General features: G+C 37.4%; 1 protein-coding gene across 1 annotated transcript in view; it reads right to left on the reverse strand.

The window, feature by feature from the left end:
• The window catches only part of LOC150077598 (phospholipid-transporting ATPase ABCA1-like), a gene marked incomplete at its 3' end in the record, with an annotated part of 856,770 nt that overhangs the window by 546,245 nt on the left and 293,083 nt on the right, over window positions 1-17,442 (reverse strand). The window contains exon 14 of the mRNA XM_090386943.1: window positions 8,965-9,141. Coding sequence (XP_090243069.1) covers window positions 8,965-9,141 — 177 coding nt within the window. The remainder of the gene's footprint in view (window positions 1-8,964; window positions 9,142-17,442) is intronic.

Genomic DNA, 17,442 nt, shown 5'->3' on the forward strand with positions numbered 1-17,442 from the left:
CGAGCCCGTGACCACCAAATAGGGAGGATGCAGAAAGGTCAGGAAATGACCACCGCATATCCCCGGAGCAATATGGTCTTAGTTGCTAATGCTCCTAAAAACCAAATAACAAACAAACAAACAGCCCACCTGGCTACAGAGGCGTCTACATGAGGTTCGAAAAGAATATTCTTGAATCTCGGGTACTAATTGCTGCGTTTCTCATCATCAGATTCAGTTAGTATGCATAGTAGTGAATAAAATGTGCATTTTTGTACACTTTTTTATTTTAGCCTGAACTCCTCCTTTCTTGCCTTTCATCACACTTGCACCATCAAATGTCTGAGCAACCAGTTTTTGAGTATTTCCTTCAAGGATTATGTCTAACTGATCTAGAATGCACTTCGATATTCTGTCTGCCATTTGGTTTTCCGGAGTGAAAAAACCTCAAAAATGTCTCAATTCAGTTCATATCGCAGAACAATTACCATTTGTATATGTTCTGAAACATCTGTTGTGTCATCAGCCATGACAGCTACAAATGAAGCTTCTTTAATTTCTTTTTTTATTTCATCCCGACATATTTGCAGCAAACCTTTTTTATTTTTTTTATTTTAGTCAAGAATATCATTCTGAATAGTTTTTGAAATGCCTTTAAATGCTACATTACTTTCTAAATGGTTCTTTATGTACAGGCAAAATTTATCGATCCTCTGAATACTCCTGGATTTTTAGAATAGTCTTTTTCATCATGTCCATGTAAAGGAATTTCAAACTGTCCACAAAATTTAATGCAGTCTATTATTTTAGATAATACCTCACGATTCTTGGTAACTTTTCTGTTATGTTTGCAGATCGAAAGTCTGTAGGCCTCACTAAGCTGTTCTTTAATATTTACGCTTCCTAAAAGCGATAGTGAAATCACATTATCAATATGTTTCTTCAAACTCTCATGTTTCAGAGTTTTTTCTTTCATTCTGTTTATGTTTGTAAAACCACTTTTTGTCCACGTTAAGTCACCTCCGAACAGTAAACATGGAAAACAAAACAACTTATTCCCCGCTGAGAAATTTGAATCTTTGGTGTGGGGCGGCCTTTTTTTAATTGCATTTTTTTTTTGGAGAGATTATTGTGAAAAACTAAGTTTCTGAAGTTTATTCACTGTCGTGTGATTTACTTCATGGGGAAGTATGGAAGCCATGATCAAATCAAATTTCAAAAAATCGTGAGTTGTAGAAATAATGTTTTATTTACACATCATTTCATAATATAACTTCAATTTACCAAGTTCAAGCTCAATTTGCAATTAAGCTGTAATCACATAATTACACCGTTGTATGCTGAGTATTGATTTAACACTGATTTTATTTAGTTACTTAATGGGAATTCGGGCGAATAACGAAAAGACACTGACACTGTGGCTACACATCCATCATGGTCAATGATGAAATATGCATCGCGTGCTTTACAGTGACTGATTCGTTTCACCTATAAAAAATGTATATTGGCAAGTTGCCAATGGCAACCAACTACCAGATATTCACTGGAATGAAAAATGTGTCACTGTCAAAATGCAGCACAGTGAGGCCTACAGTTAATTAAACTTCAAAGTTGGAAATGATTTCATTGTTTTTATTTGTTTATTATTGAAATGATTACTGGAAATAGAGGATGTGCATACTATATATGGGTCCTGTTTATAAAAATATTCATTGCGTTGCACTGTTCTTCACAAAATTTCATATAACTCCGTTCACCGTATATCTAGATTTAAATAACTGGGAGTGCTGCAGTGCCTACGGACAAGCTGCCCCTGGAAATATGTCCTTGATGAGGTTATTCTAAAGAGTTTTTCCTCCTCTACACTAACAAATGCCTATTTGTACAATTGTAGGAATGATATACAGAAATGGCACTAGTTTCACTGACATTATGTGTGTGCTATATTGTTATTACGCTGGTGTGCAAAACTTAAGGACCAACACTATTTCTAAAGGTTACGATCACAAAATCTTCACTTAAGGTACTCTTTACTGATGAGAGTAAATTCAGTCTCAGCAGCGATTTTGGATGTCAGCTAATCTGGCGAGAGGTTGGCAAAGGTATCACCCCACAAACATCACTGAAAGGGATCGATATGGTGGTCGAGGTGTTCTCATCTGGGGAGGCATTATCTTGGATGGACATACACAACTCCAGATACCGGAAGGCAGTACTGTAACTGGTGCACGCTACTGTACTGAGGTAATCCTTCCCCATGTGCTTCTGTTCCGAGGTGCCATTGGCCCCGGGTTTGTGTTTAAGAATGATAATGCCACACCTCATCGCACTGCAGCTGTTGATATGCTTTTGGAAAGTGAGGGCACTGTTCTTATGGATTGGCCTGCCCATTCCACAGATCTAAATCTCATCGAACACATATGGGAGGCTCTGGGGAGATGACTAGCGGCACATCCACACCCACCAGAAAATGTTCACCAGCTGAAGATGGTGCTGACAGAGAAATGGACGATGTTACCGCAAGAACTTATCAACAACATTGTTCTAAGTATGGACAGGCAGTACAAAGCCTGCATCGACATTAGGGGTGACCAGTGATGCATCTGTATCATGGCAGACAGTGCTATGTTGCCAGTTTTGAATAAAGTCCCTCTGTACCGTTTTGTTTCCGTTGTTGTGTCGGTGTTGTTTCCGTTGTTGTTTCCTTCATCATTTCTGTACCTCACGAGGTTCCTTTGGTATGCTTTTCCTATATCCAGGACAGTCTTATGAGAAGCTACAGGTGATAACCTGACTGGTCCTTAAATTTTGCATGCCCGTGTACAACTGTGCATCATTCCTTACATATACATTACAGGAAAATGGGCCATACCGTTCAGTTGAAGCATTATCACCAATTCCTAAATGTACATGCATGGCAGTAGATAATTTAAATTTCAACAACTGAAATCTCATTTTCATACGATTCATCAATATTTATCAAAAGTGTCAATATAGCACAGAATACAAGCAAGTTAAAAAAAAAAAAAAAATTATATATATATATAAGACAACTACCTGTATATATAAATTATATATACAGGTAGTTGTCGACTTTACGAGTTAATTCGTTCCTAGCACACTCTCGTAAAGCGGGAATTTATTCCCATAGACATAAGGTTAAAAATAGAGGTTACGTTCTCAACAATGAAATTAGTTAGTTAATTAGTTTATGTTTAAACAATGATTGAGAAATTGAAAGAAATGAAATTGTAGCCTATAAAATCAAGCAAATTATAATAATAGAGAAATTATTTACGCTTTACAAATGTTAAAGAATGTTTATTCTTCATCATCATCGACTAAATGCACACTCATTGACCACTCATTATTGGCTTGGCACTCGTTGGTTTGTTGCACAAGGAGTTGTCTTCTTCAGAAATGTTTCAAGAGGCGTTTGTTTCCAAGATAATCTTCTCTTTTAATTATAAATTTCACAACTGCATGCATAAGCATTTTTAATGGCACACACAAATTGAAACAAACACGATTCGCATGGAGTAACAAGTTTACGAAGCTTAAAAAAAAGAAATGAAGAGAAGATTCTGAAAATTTATTTATGTTTTTTATACGATTGAAGATTTCAGTAAAGGGGAAACACATTTCACCATAATAACGTAAAAAACCACACAATTCCAGCTATCGGTATTTTCACAAATGCAAGAAGATCGAGTTTACTACCCATTTACAACTGCTTGCAGTAACAGAAAAGCCCAATAAACCGGAAAGTGCAAATTGTTTTTATTGTTTTATGGTGGTGACCTCCAGAAGTGTGCTTTAGAAAAATATCACAAAGGCATTCAAAATTGGTTCTTATAATATGATAATGATGAAAGTATAGTGCATTTTAGTGATTTGAATTGGTAACTATTACAATTTACAAACCACACTCACAACCTTTTATATAGCCTTAAGGTCACGCTCATGACCTTAAAAATGACATTTTAGAGAGATAAATAGCTTAGTTATACAGCGAAACTTTCAACTTCCAAGATCTTGAAACGAATTACCAAAAAACAATGTGTTATTGGGTTCACATTACGATATTTTCATGATACGATGGTGTCTCTGGAACTGATTAATATCGTAAAGCAGGGTACACAGTATAGCTGTATACCCATATTGTGTTGTAGTAGTAGTAGTGGCATGTGATGCAAGCAAGTGTATGAGCTTATGTAGCATCAGCCAAAAAAAAAAAAAAAAAAAAATCACACCATTCCCTCCAAATGCCTGTCCAGTTCCTCCTTAAATTTATTTAACCTGTCAACTTCCACAACGACAGATGGAAGTTTGTTCCAGCAATCAACCACCCGCTGGCTAAAGGCAAACTTCCGCACATCTATTCTACATCTGTCTTTTCTTAATTTGAATTTATGCCCCCCCTTAGGTTCGTATTCTGAACAAGGGGAAGGATCCCATCAGAATTCAGCGTGCTCAACCCATTCAAGGCCTTATACACCTGAATCAGATCACCGCGCAGGTGCCTAGTCTCCAGCCACTGCAATTTGCAGACCTTAAGCCTTAAACCTTAAGGATCTAGATAATTTGGGCAGATGGGCTAAGAAGTGGCAACTGAAGTTTAACCTTGACAAATGCAAAGTACTGCATATGGGTAGAAGTAACCCCAGAGAAACGTACCAACTGTGTGGTACTACACTTAAGGTGGTAGAAAATGAAAAAGACCTGGGAGTAATTGTGCAGTCAGATATGAAGTTTTCTGAGCAATGTAGACAGGCTGCTAGGGCAGGTCATGGGGTTTTGTCAATGATATATAGGAATTTTGCTAGCAGGTAAAAGGAGGTGATTGTCCCTCTGTATAAGGCAATGGTCAGGCCACGCCTTGAGTACTGCGTACAGGTCTGGAGGCCTCATTTTAGGAAGGATGTAGATTTGCTTGAGCGTGTACAGAGAAGAGCAACACGATTGGTGAGGGGAATGAAGGGATCCTCTTACCAAGAGAGGCTTAAGTTCTGCAAATTGCAGTGGCTGGAGACTAGGCACCTGCGCGGTGATCTGATTGAGGTCTATAAGGCCTTGAATGGGTTGAGCACGCTGAATTCTGATGGGATCCTCCCACTTGTTCAGAATACGAACCTACGGGGACATAAGTTCAAATTAAGAAAGGATAGATGTAGAATAGATGTGCGGAAATTTGCCTTTAGCCAGCGGGTGGTTAATTGCTGGAACAAACTTCCATCTGTCGTTGTGGAAGTTGATAGGTTAAATAAATTTAAGGAGGAACTGGACAGGCATTTGGAGGGTATGGTGTGATTTTTTTTTTTTTTTTTTGGCTGATGCTGCATAAGCTCCTACACTTGCTTTCTTGCATCAAGTGCCACTACTACTACTACTACTACTTTCTTGGTAAGAGGATTCCTTTATTCCCCTCACCAGTCTTGTTGACCTTCTCTGTACACACTCAAGCAAAACTACATCCTTCCTAAAATGAGGCCTCCAGATCTGTACGCAATACTCAAGGTGTGGCCTGACCATTGCCTTATACAGAGGGACAATCACCTCCTTTTACCTGCTAGCAAAATTCCTATATATCATTGACAAAACCCCATGACCTGCCCTGGCAGCATGTCTGCACTGCTCAGAAAACTTCATATCTGACTGCACAATTATTCTCAGGTTTTTTCATTTTCTACCACCTTAAGTGTAGTACCACACAGTTGGTACATTTCTCTGGGGTTACTTCTACCTTTTCAGTACTTTGCATTTGTCAAGGTTAAACTTCAGTTGCCACTTCTTAGCCCATCTGCCCAAATTATCTAGATCCTGTTGCAGTAGCACACTGCCATTACTGTCATTAACAACCCTGCCAACCTTTGTATCATCTGCAAACCTCGACATTAAGCCTGATATACCTTCACCAATATCACTGATAAATATACAAAACAACAATGGAGCTAACACCGAACCCTGTGGGACTCCACTAATAACATTAGTCCACGAAGAGCAGCACCCATTGATTACCACCCTCTGTCTTCTCCCACTTAACCATCCTTTTATCCATTGTAGCAACTTACCCTTAATACCATTCTGCTCCAATTTGTACAATTTCCATGCGCAACAGTGTCAAAAGCTTTCCTGAAATCCAAATATATGATATCAAAATTATTTTTTGCATCCAGTTCCTTTGTAACCACATCATAATATCCTATCAAATTTGTCAGACAAGACTTTCCCTTAACAAACCCATGCTGTGTCTGAATTATTGCTGCAGTCTTGTCTAGATGATCCTGCAATGCATCTTTAACCAGTGACTCCATTATTTTACCCGGAACAGAAGTTAAACTAACTGGTCTGTAATTACTCGTGTCACCATTCGATCCCCCTTTGTGAATTGGGGATACATTTGCACATCTCCAGTCCGTGGGGACCTCCCCTGAATCCAAGGATGCTTTCATAATTATGGCTAAGGGTTTGTTTAGTTGCTTTGCCGCCTCCTTTAGTATAACTGGATAGATCCCATCCACCCCAGATGCTTTTCTTATGTTTATCTTCAACAATTTCTCCTCCACTTTGCTTTCAGTTATTACAAAATCATTAAGTATCCTGCTACAATTTGATAACCTTCTGCCATTTTCAAACCTTAGTAATTCCTCAGTGTGAATGTAGACGCAAAATACTCATTCAGTTTGTTTGCTATCTGAGCAGGATCATCAGATAGCAACCATCGATGTCAAGTGGACCAATCAGATTCATTCCCTTCCTTTCAGAATTTATATAAGTAAAGAAATCCTTGCTGTTTTTCTTAGCATCTTTTGCCAAGGATTTCTCGTAATCTGCCTTCGCCTGCCTAACCTCCTTTGTGACCTAATTACAGACTAGCTTATATTTGCCATAGGCTTCTGAGTCGCTTGATAATTTATATGCATCCCATGCATTTTTCTTCTCTGTTACGAGTCTCATTAGTTCATTAGATAACCATTTAGGCCAACCTTGAACAATATTTCTTAATAGGTATGAAACTTTTAGTAGCATCCACGATTAATTCCTTGAATGCTTCCCACTTAGAATTTACTGTTGGTAACATCGTCAGTTGATCTCACTGTACAGAATTTAAAAACTGTCTGAGACCACTGTACTCACCTTTACGGAAGCAAAAATGCTTTCCTTTACCCCTGATGGTAATTAAATCTTTAAGTAAATCCCACATCAGTACACTGTGATCACTGCCACCTAGTGGTTCCTTTATCTGCAAATTCTTAATACACGAATGTGTATTAAGAATTTGTGTAGCTACGCACGTGGTTTGCAATGCGGTATTTATGAATGTTTAACATTCATTTTTTGCAATTAATGTCATATTTTTGATTTTGTTAATACTGGATACTTGTGAAAAAAACAAAAAAAAACTCATAAACCCGGGAACTTGTAAAGCGAAAACTCGTAAAGCAAGAACTGCCTGTATATATATATATATATATATATATAAAATGATAAAGATGAGATGTAAAGAAATTACTGAAAGTCTTAGCAAACAAGAAAGGTATTAAAATTGAAAAATTAAAAATATTAAACTGGATTATGGATCCGGGATACTACAGAAATCATAGAAAAAACCGGCAGCCATAATGAAATATAGACAAAAATGTTATTATCAGTGTATTAGGTGGGGTAGCTGAACTCTCAGGTGTAATTCCATGGAAGGATTGAGAGTACCTGTATGCCAAAAAACAAATTACCTGAAATAAAATGCAATAAACATTATTATTATTATTAGCTATATGGTGCAAGGAAGCCTAAGGCTTATGCTGCACCAGCCAAAAAAAAAGAAAAAATTCCCGATTACCCTGAGAGAGAGAGAGAGAGAGAGAGAGAGAAGTAGAAGGGAATCACCAAGAAAGAGACGGATGATGATATCCAGCTTAGGATTCTGGGTGTGCCAACCCAAACTCACCAGATGTGAGCCAGCATAATTAATGTAAGTACCTAAAGCTGTGGGTCCAGGGACTTTAACTAAGAAGTAGTTAATGCTTATGATAATTGCATTTTATTTAAAGTAATTTGTTTTTTGGCATACAGGTGATCTCAATTCTTCGATGGTAATTACACCTGACACTTCAGCTCCCCTACCTAATACACTGATGTGTATTAGGTAGGGGATATATATATATATATATGTGTGTATGTTTTATTTGCAGCTGACCACTTCCTTTTCAGTTACAGTGCAGTTTTCACAAAGAAATTGGATACAAATATTTGGTGGATTTGTAAAATTTCAATTAAAATTCATCTTGGATGTCAACTTCTAAAATCAATGCTCAGAAATTATTTTTATTTTTATAACAGATACTCAAACAGGTCAATTGTATCAAGCCTTATTCTGTATATTTGTAACATTCGCATCAAGATGACTCGATGAGTAATTTTCAGTTTCGCTATTCTTCATTAAAGTTTTTTTTGTGTAATGACATTAAAATACAGATTGAAGTTCAAATAATACTTTGTCTCTACCAGCATATTACATATGTGATTCATATAACATTGGTTCTGCATTCTTTCACTTGAAAATAAGTTTGTTTATGATTGGCGACTTCTAAGAATTAGCTGAAGTTGTAAAGTTTTAATCTAAGAGATCTGGCTGTAGAACAAGTACTGAAATTACAGCCAAAGCAGATTAAAAATAAGAAGAAAATTCTTTTCACTTTAAACTGATTTTAAACATCTTTTCGGTAAAAATTCTCAATGGAATGCTGACTTCTACAAATTATTTGAACTGAAGTTCTGAAGTCTTATTTTATGAGAGTTGGTCAAGAGTCAAGTGCTGAACTCACAAACAAACTAGATCAACAGTAAAAATAAAATTCTTTTTACTGCACATTTGATTTAACAAAAAAATTATAAAGGCAGTCTAAAAATGCCACTTGAAAAAATGGGATCATTATACACTATTAATTAACTGGTACTGTTACTATTCAGATAAAGAATACTTACTGATCAAAAATGTAACATGGATATGGAAACTGTTGCAAATAAACACCTGTTTCAAGTGGCAGTCCTGTTTGCTCCTGAATAATGGCATGATCAACCATATCCTGCAGATATGCAAATCCATACGTTATATATTTCAACTCTAGCCCTGGCCTTCTCCTTGGACCTGGTCGGGAAATCCTAGAATAACATAAAATTCTAAAGAGAAGAACCAAAATAGCTTTTGTTTTAAATTCATAAAAAAAGCAAACAATAATAGTAGAGTGGCTCTAATGTATAAAATAACATGGAAATGAAATCTAAATTTACATGTCAATATTTCTCGAAAGCAGCATTACATTCCATGTTAATATTTCTAAAAGCAGAATTGATTTCTAATTACATTTCTGAAGACATTTAAATATCACTTCAAAAACCAGTGAAGTAAAAGTGGCAGGTAGAAAAAGTAAAAAGCAGCATCAAAAAATGCATATGACAGATGGAAAATAAGTTCAGTGGCAGAGAAGTAAAGTCCATGGGACGATTATAAATTGTTGGATTCTTACAGTAAGTAAAACTAGTTTGTAGTCAAGTAACCTGGGGGGAAGGGCGGTCTTTATGCTAAAGCAGATTACGAGAAGCCTATTGGTAAGGGCAAAATGAAAAGCTGCATAGGAGCCTTTGTTTATAACAGCAGGTTAACACTGGAAGGTTGACCAAGTGAATAAAAATTTTGTATCTGCATTCACATATGAAGAGGTTTAAACTACAGGTAGGACCCATTTTACGACATGGCTAAGTTCCAGCAAAACATGGTTGTAAAATGAAAAGTCGTAAAACAAGACCAAATTATAATGTAATTGAATGAGATAGGTTCCAAAATTCCCAAAATATTTCCAAGTATTCACTAATATTTCTGTTCTTTATAAATAATTAAATATTTTAAACATTTAATGCACATTTTGTTTATACTTATATATAAAATAATTAATAAAATAAAATTTTACTTTGGTCCTGTGGAGTCATCACTTGAGTACGTATTTACTCAAGTGATGACTCAACTACCCGTTTCATCCATATTAAAAACTAAATCAGGGTGGTAGTTGCCTTCGTCTATTAAGCATTTAAATTCGGAAGGATACTCTTCCACCACTGCAACGTCAGCACTAGCAGCCTCACCAGACACTTTCACATTGTGAATTTTACAACAGTTTTTTAAACTGATGAAACCACCCTTTGCTGGCCGTAAATGTCTCAGTGCTACCAGACTCCTCACATATTTCGTCAAATAACGACTTTGCCTTGTCCAGAATTACCATTGTGTAACAGGAATGTTATTTTGGTCCATATCATCAACCCACAACACTAACAATTTCTCCATTTTTTCCATTGTCTCACTGCATGAATAAGTTGTTCTGGAGGATGACACACTTGTTATCCCTGTGTGTGTGTGTGCGTGCTTTATTTTATCGACATTGTTCATAATCGTTGATACAGTAGAAGGTACTAAACTCAATGCCTTACACACATCCGACCGATGCTCACCAGACTCCATGTGATGATCACATCCATTTTCTCCTTAATTGTTAGTGTTTGATCATCAACCCACAACACTAACAATTTCTCCATTTTTTCCATTGTCTCACTGCATGAATAAGTTGTTCTGGAGGATGACACACTTGTTATCCCTGTGTGTGTGTGTGTGTGTGTGCGCTCTTTATTTTATCGACATTGTTCATAATCGTTGATACAGTAGAAGGTACTAAACTCAACACCTTACACACATCCGACCAATGCTCATCAGACTCCATGTGACAATCACATCCATTTTCTCCTTAATTGTTAGTGTTTTACACTCTTCCCCCCCCCCCCCCAGCACAGAAACTGCCCTGAGACGCTTAGAGCTTGTGGTTACACAAAAATTATTATTAATGAGAAATAACACTGTGTAACCCGTTAACAATTGAGGGAAAATTCACAATGAAACGAGCATGGCACACTGAATGTAAACAAAGAACCCCGGGGGCTCACATCTGGTGAGCATTGGCTTGACACACCCAGGGTCCTGAGCTGGATATCATCATTCTTCTCTTTCTTGGTAATTCCCCTTCTACTTTTGACTCTCTCTCTCTCTCTCTCTCTCTCTCTCTCTCTCTCTCTCTCTCTCAAGGTAACTTGGGAATTTTTTTTTTTCCATGGTGCAGCATAAGCCTCAGGCTTCCTGCACAATATGGCTATTAATAATAATAACTCTTGGCATAGCTATCATTCCATCCACAATGCACCACGAAAAACAAAAGAAATGCCTAGTGCATATTTGGACTTGCAGGTTTTGCTGCAACGTGTTACTGAGTTGCGATTTTTTTGTTATTTTCAATTTTTTCAGGTAATATTTTGAAACAGTCGTTAATGTGAAAAGTCGTAAAATGGACCATCGTAAAACGGGACCTACCTGTAATGTTATTTAAAAGTAACATGAGGTTATAATAAATGAAAAGAAATTAGAAGAGAAACCGCTTAAATTGAACAAACGCTTAAATTGAACAAACGCTTAAATTGAAGAGCTACAGCTTAAATTCAACAAATGAAATCCAATTATAATAAAAAAAAGCAGCAAAAGAGGTAGTTAAATTAGCCTTTATAATGAACATATTTTTAAGCTTGCTTTCTTGCATCATATACCCTATTAATGCTAATGCTAATATCCATGGGAAGTCTCTACAGATTGGGAATTTGAAAATGACTTTCTCTTCCTTTCATAAGGGTATTTCCGAGTGAAGTGGGTAATTGCAACCTTTTGTTTTAACTCTGAACCAGGGAACATAATGTAGTCAACAATTCAAAAAGTAATGCAAGACCATCTTGATAGGAATGGAACTATAAAGCAATTACAGCAAAGGATTTTTTAAAGGATATCATGCCTGACCATTCTGATTAATTCTTAGGCAATCATCACAAAGATACTGGATGCAAAAAAAAGCTGGCAAATTACTACTAAGGATAAGGGGGATGGTTAAGGAGTAGAAGACATAGAACAATTCTAAATGGCAGCTCCTCTTCATGGACAAATGTGATGAGTGGGGTACTATATCATTTTTTTTTAAATATATATTTTTTGCAATATAATGCAGGTGTCAGGCAACAACTTTAATAGCAATGTTATAAGCAAAGCATGCTATAGAAGAAAAAAAATTTACCATTTTTAACCTGGTTTTTAAAAAATTCATTCTGAAATAGTCATGTTATTTAGTTTGCCAGAAGTGATGACAGTATTTTTTCACTACATAATTCTTAATAGTGGTCAGATGGAATAAATGAAGATGTTCACTATCACTCTAATGTTCTGACCATGCAATTATCTCATTAATGTTTTCAAGCACTTTGTTAATTCCTTTTTTTCTTACACAAGTCATCTACATTATCTTCTGACTCACTGCCCTTCTATTTGTTATTTGTCTTCCCACTGTTCAGAGGCTGTGATTTCTTCCTCACACAGGTAATGGACAACTTGACCCTCCACATCTATCTCAATCCAAGCGGTCAAGTCATTTTTCTCCAAGGCTGCCACAAAGTACATTACAAGCAGCCTTTGCTTCTTATTCTAAAAATTCTGCTAATTCAAGGTTATTATTAGTGATCTTGTCTTTTACAATACATTTTGTCCAGCAGTTTTCAACTGCTGTTGAGCTTACTTTCTCCCACACTAATCCAATATTGTATGCAATGTTCTTCACTGTTAATGTTTTCAGAAATTCTATAACTTGAATTTCTGAGTTGACAACACCAACAATAAGCCTAGTATTGTAGGCTTTGAAGGCTTGAATAATGCCTTGATCCACGGGCTGAATTATTGCAGTTGTGTTCCTTGGCAGAAACACAATTCTCGTCTTGTCATCTTACAATTTCAGGACAACAGCCGAAGGATGATCTGGGGAGTAATCCAAAGTAACAGTCTTTTCTTCAATTTTTTTTTTGGAAAGCAAGTGGCACCTCACCGATGGTATAAACTCAACTTCATGATGCAAAAATATCACTCATCATCCAAGAATTGAAGCTATTTTTATAAATCACAGTTAAAAATTTCACACTGATTTAGCATTAGTAGAGGCATATGATGCAAGAAAGCAAGCTTATGCCGCATCAGCCAAAAAAAAAAAAAAAAAAAAAAAAAAAACCACTTCCATTTCACCCCTCCGTTCGTTCAAAATACCTGTCCAGCTGAGCCTTAAATTTATTTAAGCTATCAACTTCCACAACAAGGGATGGAAGTCTGTTCCACCAACGTACCCGCTGGTAAAGACAAATTTCCGCATCTATCCTATATCTGTCTTTGCTCAATCTGAATTTATGCCCTCTCAGGTTATTATTCTGAGCAAAAGGAAGAATCCCTTCGGCATTGAGCATGCTCAAACCATTCAAGGCTTTATACACCTCTATCAGATCACCTCGCTGGTGCCTAGTCTCCAGACACTGTAATTTGCAAAACTTAAGCCTTTCTTCGTAAGAGCAACCCTTTGTTACATTCACTAACCTTATTGCCTTTCTTGTAGTCGTTCCAGCAGCTCTACATCCTTCTTGAAATGAGGCTTCCAGACCTGTATACAGTACACAAGGTGTGGCCTGACCATTGCCTTATACAAGGGAATAATCACCTCCTTATCCCTGCTAGAAAAATTCCTGTATATCATTGACAAGACACCATGAGCTATTCTTGCAGCCCATATGCACTGCTCAGAGAACTTCATATCTGCCTGGACAATTACCCCCAGGTCCCTTTCATTCTCTACCACTGTCATTGTAGTACCACAGAGTTGATACGTTGCTCTGGGGTTGTTGTTTCCCCATATGCAGTACTTTACATTTGTCAATGTTAAACTTCATTTGCCACCTCTCAGCCCATCTGCTCAACCTTTCCAGATCCTGTTGCAGCAGCATAGCGTTAGTAGTGTCCATAACAACCCTCATCTGCATAATGTGTAATCTGCAAACTTGGACATTAAGCTTGATATACCATCATCAATATCATTTATAAATACAGAAAACAATAATGGACCCAACACTAAACTCAGAGGGACTCCAATAATAACATTAGTCCACGATAAGTAGTGTCCATTGATTATTACACTGTCTTCTCCCCCTCAACCATCCCTTTATCCATAGCAGCAATTTGCCTCCAATTCCACACTGCTCAATTTTGTAATAACTGCTCTCAGTTATTACAAAATCATCTAGCTCACTGCCAAAGTTTACTTCACCTCTGGCATTCCCCTTCCTGAATAACTCCTCATGTGTGAATGTAGATGCAACATACTCGTTTAGTTTGTTAGCCACCCGAGCAGGATCCTCAACTGTTGAACCATCAATATCCAGTGGACCAATCTGATTCATCCCTTTCCTTCTAGAGTTTACATAGGTAAAGAATTCTTTGATGTTTTTCTTTGCATCCTTTGCCAAGGATTTCTCATAATCTGTCTTTGCCTGCCTAATCTCCTTTGTGACTTGGTTACAGACCAGCTTATATCTAACACAGGCTTCCATGTCACCCATTAATTTATATGTATCCCATGCATTTTTCTTCTCTGCCATATGTCTCATTACTTCATCTGACATCCATTTAGGCCTAAACCTTGAACAATATTTCTTAGTTGGTATGTAAAGCCTAGTAGCTTCCAAGATAAGTTCTTTGAATGCTTCCCATTTTGAATTTTCTGTTGGTAACATCATCAGTTGGTCCCACTATAGAATTTAAATACTGTCTCAGACCATCGTAGTCACCTTTACGAAAGCAAAAACCCTTCCCTTTACCCCTGATAGTAGTTACTTCTTTGAGTAAATCCCACTTCAGCATACTGTGATCACTGCCACCTAGTGGTTTCTTTACCTGCAGATTCTTAATGCATGAAGAATCACTACTGATAATCAGATCAACAGTATTACTCCCTCTAGTTGCCTCCCGAACATGCTGATGTAGAAAACAATCATCTAATAAATCCACAAAAGCCTTGCTAGTGTGTGACTGACCAAACCACAAATTCCAGTCAATATCTGGGAAATTAAAATCCCCCATTATAAGACTCTCTGATTTACTGGCCCACTATTTCCCTATACAGTTTCTTATTATACTCATCAGAGTCATTAGGTCTATAGCACACTCCTACTCTCAATTTTGATCTCCCAATGCTTATGTCACACCAAACTGACTCGACACTGCACTGTCCAGCGGTGTCGACTGGCTTCACTTCCTTGGATTTTATGTTTCTTAACTAATAGTATAACCTCTCCTCCCTTCCTATCTTGTCTATCCTTCCTGTACACATTGTAATCCCCAAATTCCAGTTCTGCATTCCTTATATCTGTGTGACACCATGTCTCTGATATCCCAACAACATCTGCCTTTGATGTACTGAGCAATAGCTCAAATTCATCAAATTTATTTACCAAACTCCTAGTATTGGTGTACATGCAAGTATATGTGCACCTGTTCCTATTCTTAGCTACCCTAACACAACCCATGTGTTTACTTTTACAGCAATGGCTCCCAGCAGTCTCTTAAATACCTTGCATCTTGTTTTAGAGGCTGCTGCTCATTCCAATAGAAGCAGTGCAAGAATCACTTTCACCTGTGCCAGTGGCTACTGTTAATCTATTAGTCCTTGTATCCCCCCAAGCTAACAGTTTTCCGAACCACCTAACACTGTCTCGATAGCATCAGCAAATATTCTTGCACCCTTTCTATTTAGTGTATCCCATCCCTGTAGAAGCAATCTCTCCTGTTAACAAGTACAGACCAGGCTGAAAAAAATTCTACCCCTTGAGCCTTGCACAATCTTTCCAGGGCCGAATTGATCAACAAGGCTCTCATCATATACTCCCTCCTATCGTGTCTGGGCAGAAGTACAGACACTTTCAAATTCAACCCTAATTCACGGCTTTTTTTTCAACAGTGACCTGTACTTGTTAAGTAATTCTGCCGGTCTCCTATTCTTAATATCATTAGTACCAATGTGTACAACTATATCACCTTTTGTGCCCTTAAAAGGTGATATCCACTCTACAATGTCATCAACCTTTGGCCCTGGCAGACATACCCTGGTCCTGTTCCACCTATCCTTTTAACAAAGCATGTTCCCCATTTCCCTGACAATAGAGTCACCAACAACTACTAGTTCCTGTGAGACCAGCGCATTCTGCCTTGGGGGTTGCTGCTGTGTTGTGTGATGACCAAGTGCAAGCTGTGGCGGAGATGTGGGCAGCTGAGAGTTTGATGGGCCCCTCAATTTAGATCCTTCGTGGGCATCTACCCTGTCCTTCAAGCTCTCATATAGGCCCATAACAATGCTGAGTTGTCGCCTGATTTCCTTCCACTCCTTACATTGTGCGCGTACACACAAAGACATCCCCCATGGCAATATCATGTCCCGTACCCGATTGCTCCACAAACGCTAATGCTGATCTTAAAACACTGGGGACTTCAACTTTTGCCAATGCACAAATGTTTTAGCTTATGATTTCCAGTGTTGTTTGTGCACAGTAATTCCCTCTTTGTTAGTTTTCATGCCTGCTTTGTTGTGCACCTGTTTAATATCCAGAGACTTGTCAGGAAGAAGTTTATAGTACAGTGCTGTTTTATCACAGTTGTATAACTGTTCATTCACAGTTGTATAACGGTGAATTTACCATCTTGAATCACATTACACATAAATTCAGAAAACACTTCTGCTGCTGTAATGTCACCAAATGCAAATTTGCCCGCAATACTAAGATAGGATATCCCATGATAAACCTTCCAACTCCAAAGCCACCCTTCAGAAGCTTCAAATGTGTCATCATCTCCACCAAGTAGCATATGAAATTTAAGTGCTATGCTTTTGAAATTATCCCATTTATCGGTACCCCTTCATCACGCCTCTTTAGAAACCACTTGTATAAGCACTGGTCCACATGACTGTTTTCCCAAAGTCTAGTTTTCTTTCTTTGGGGGACTACTTCATTTTCTATTGAGTCTACATAGGAATGTAATTTTTCTTCCACTTTCATCCAACCATGGAATTTACCTTGTTTTTAAAAAAAACAAAATCAAAATCAAACTGTCTGGAATACCATAGTGCCAAAGTGAAGTCATGTGATTTCACCATAATTCACTTGTCAGTTCGTGTATATTTCTGCCTAGTTTAGCTCTTAGCAGTTTGCTATCCTAAGTGTAACTTCTAATAAAAGAAAAGGATATCATGCTGTTGTTTACAAAAATTTACTTTGTAACTAACGTAATGCATTGACAAACAGTAGTACTATTCCTCTCCAAAGGTGGCTGTCTGTAATTAGTGTTCCACTGATATACTCTTTTATTGCATCTCTAGTTCAAGGGGGAAACTAGTTGTCTACAGTAATTAGTCTCTGATGAGTCATGTTTACAAAAATTACTCTGCAACTGAATAATGAATATATCTAACCTAATATGTGGTAAATTTTTAGCTAACTTCTCCTCTTGGTATCAGGATGTAC

Source organism: Mastigoproctus giganteus, chromosome 12 (genome assembly GCF_048544385.1).
Source record: "Mastigoproctus giganteus isolate SK-2022 chromosome 12, ASM4854438v1, whole genome shotgun sequence".
Classification (NCBI taxonomy): domain Eukaryota; kingdom Metazoa; phylum Arthropoda; class Arachnida; order Uropygi; family Thelyphonidae; genus Mastigoproctus; species Mastigoproctus giganteus.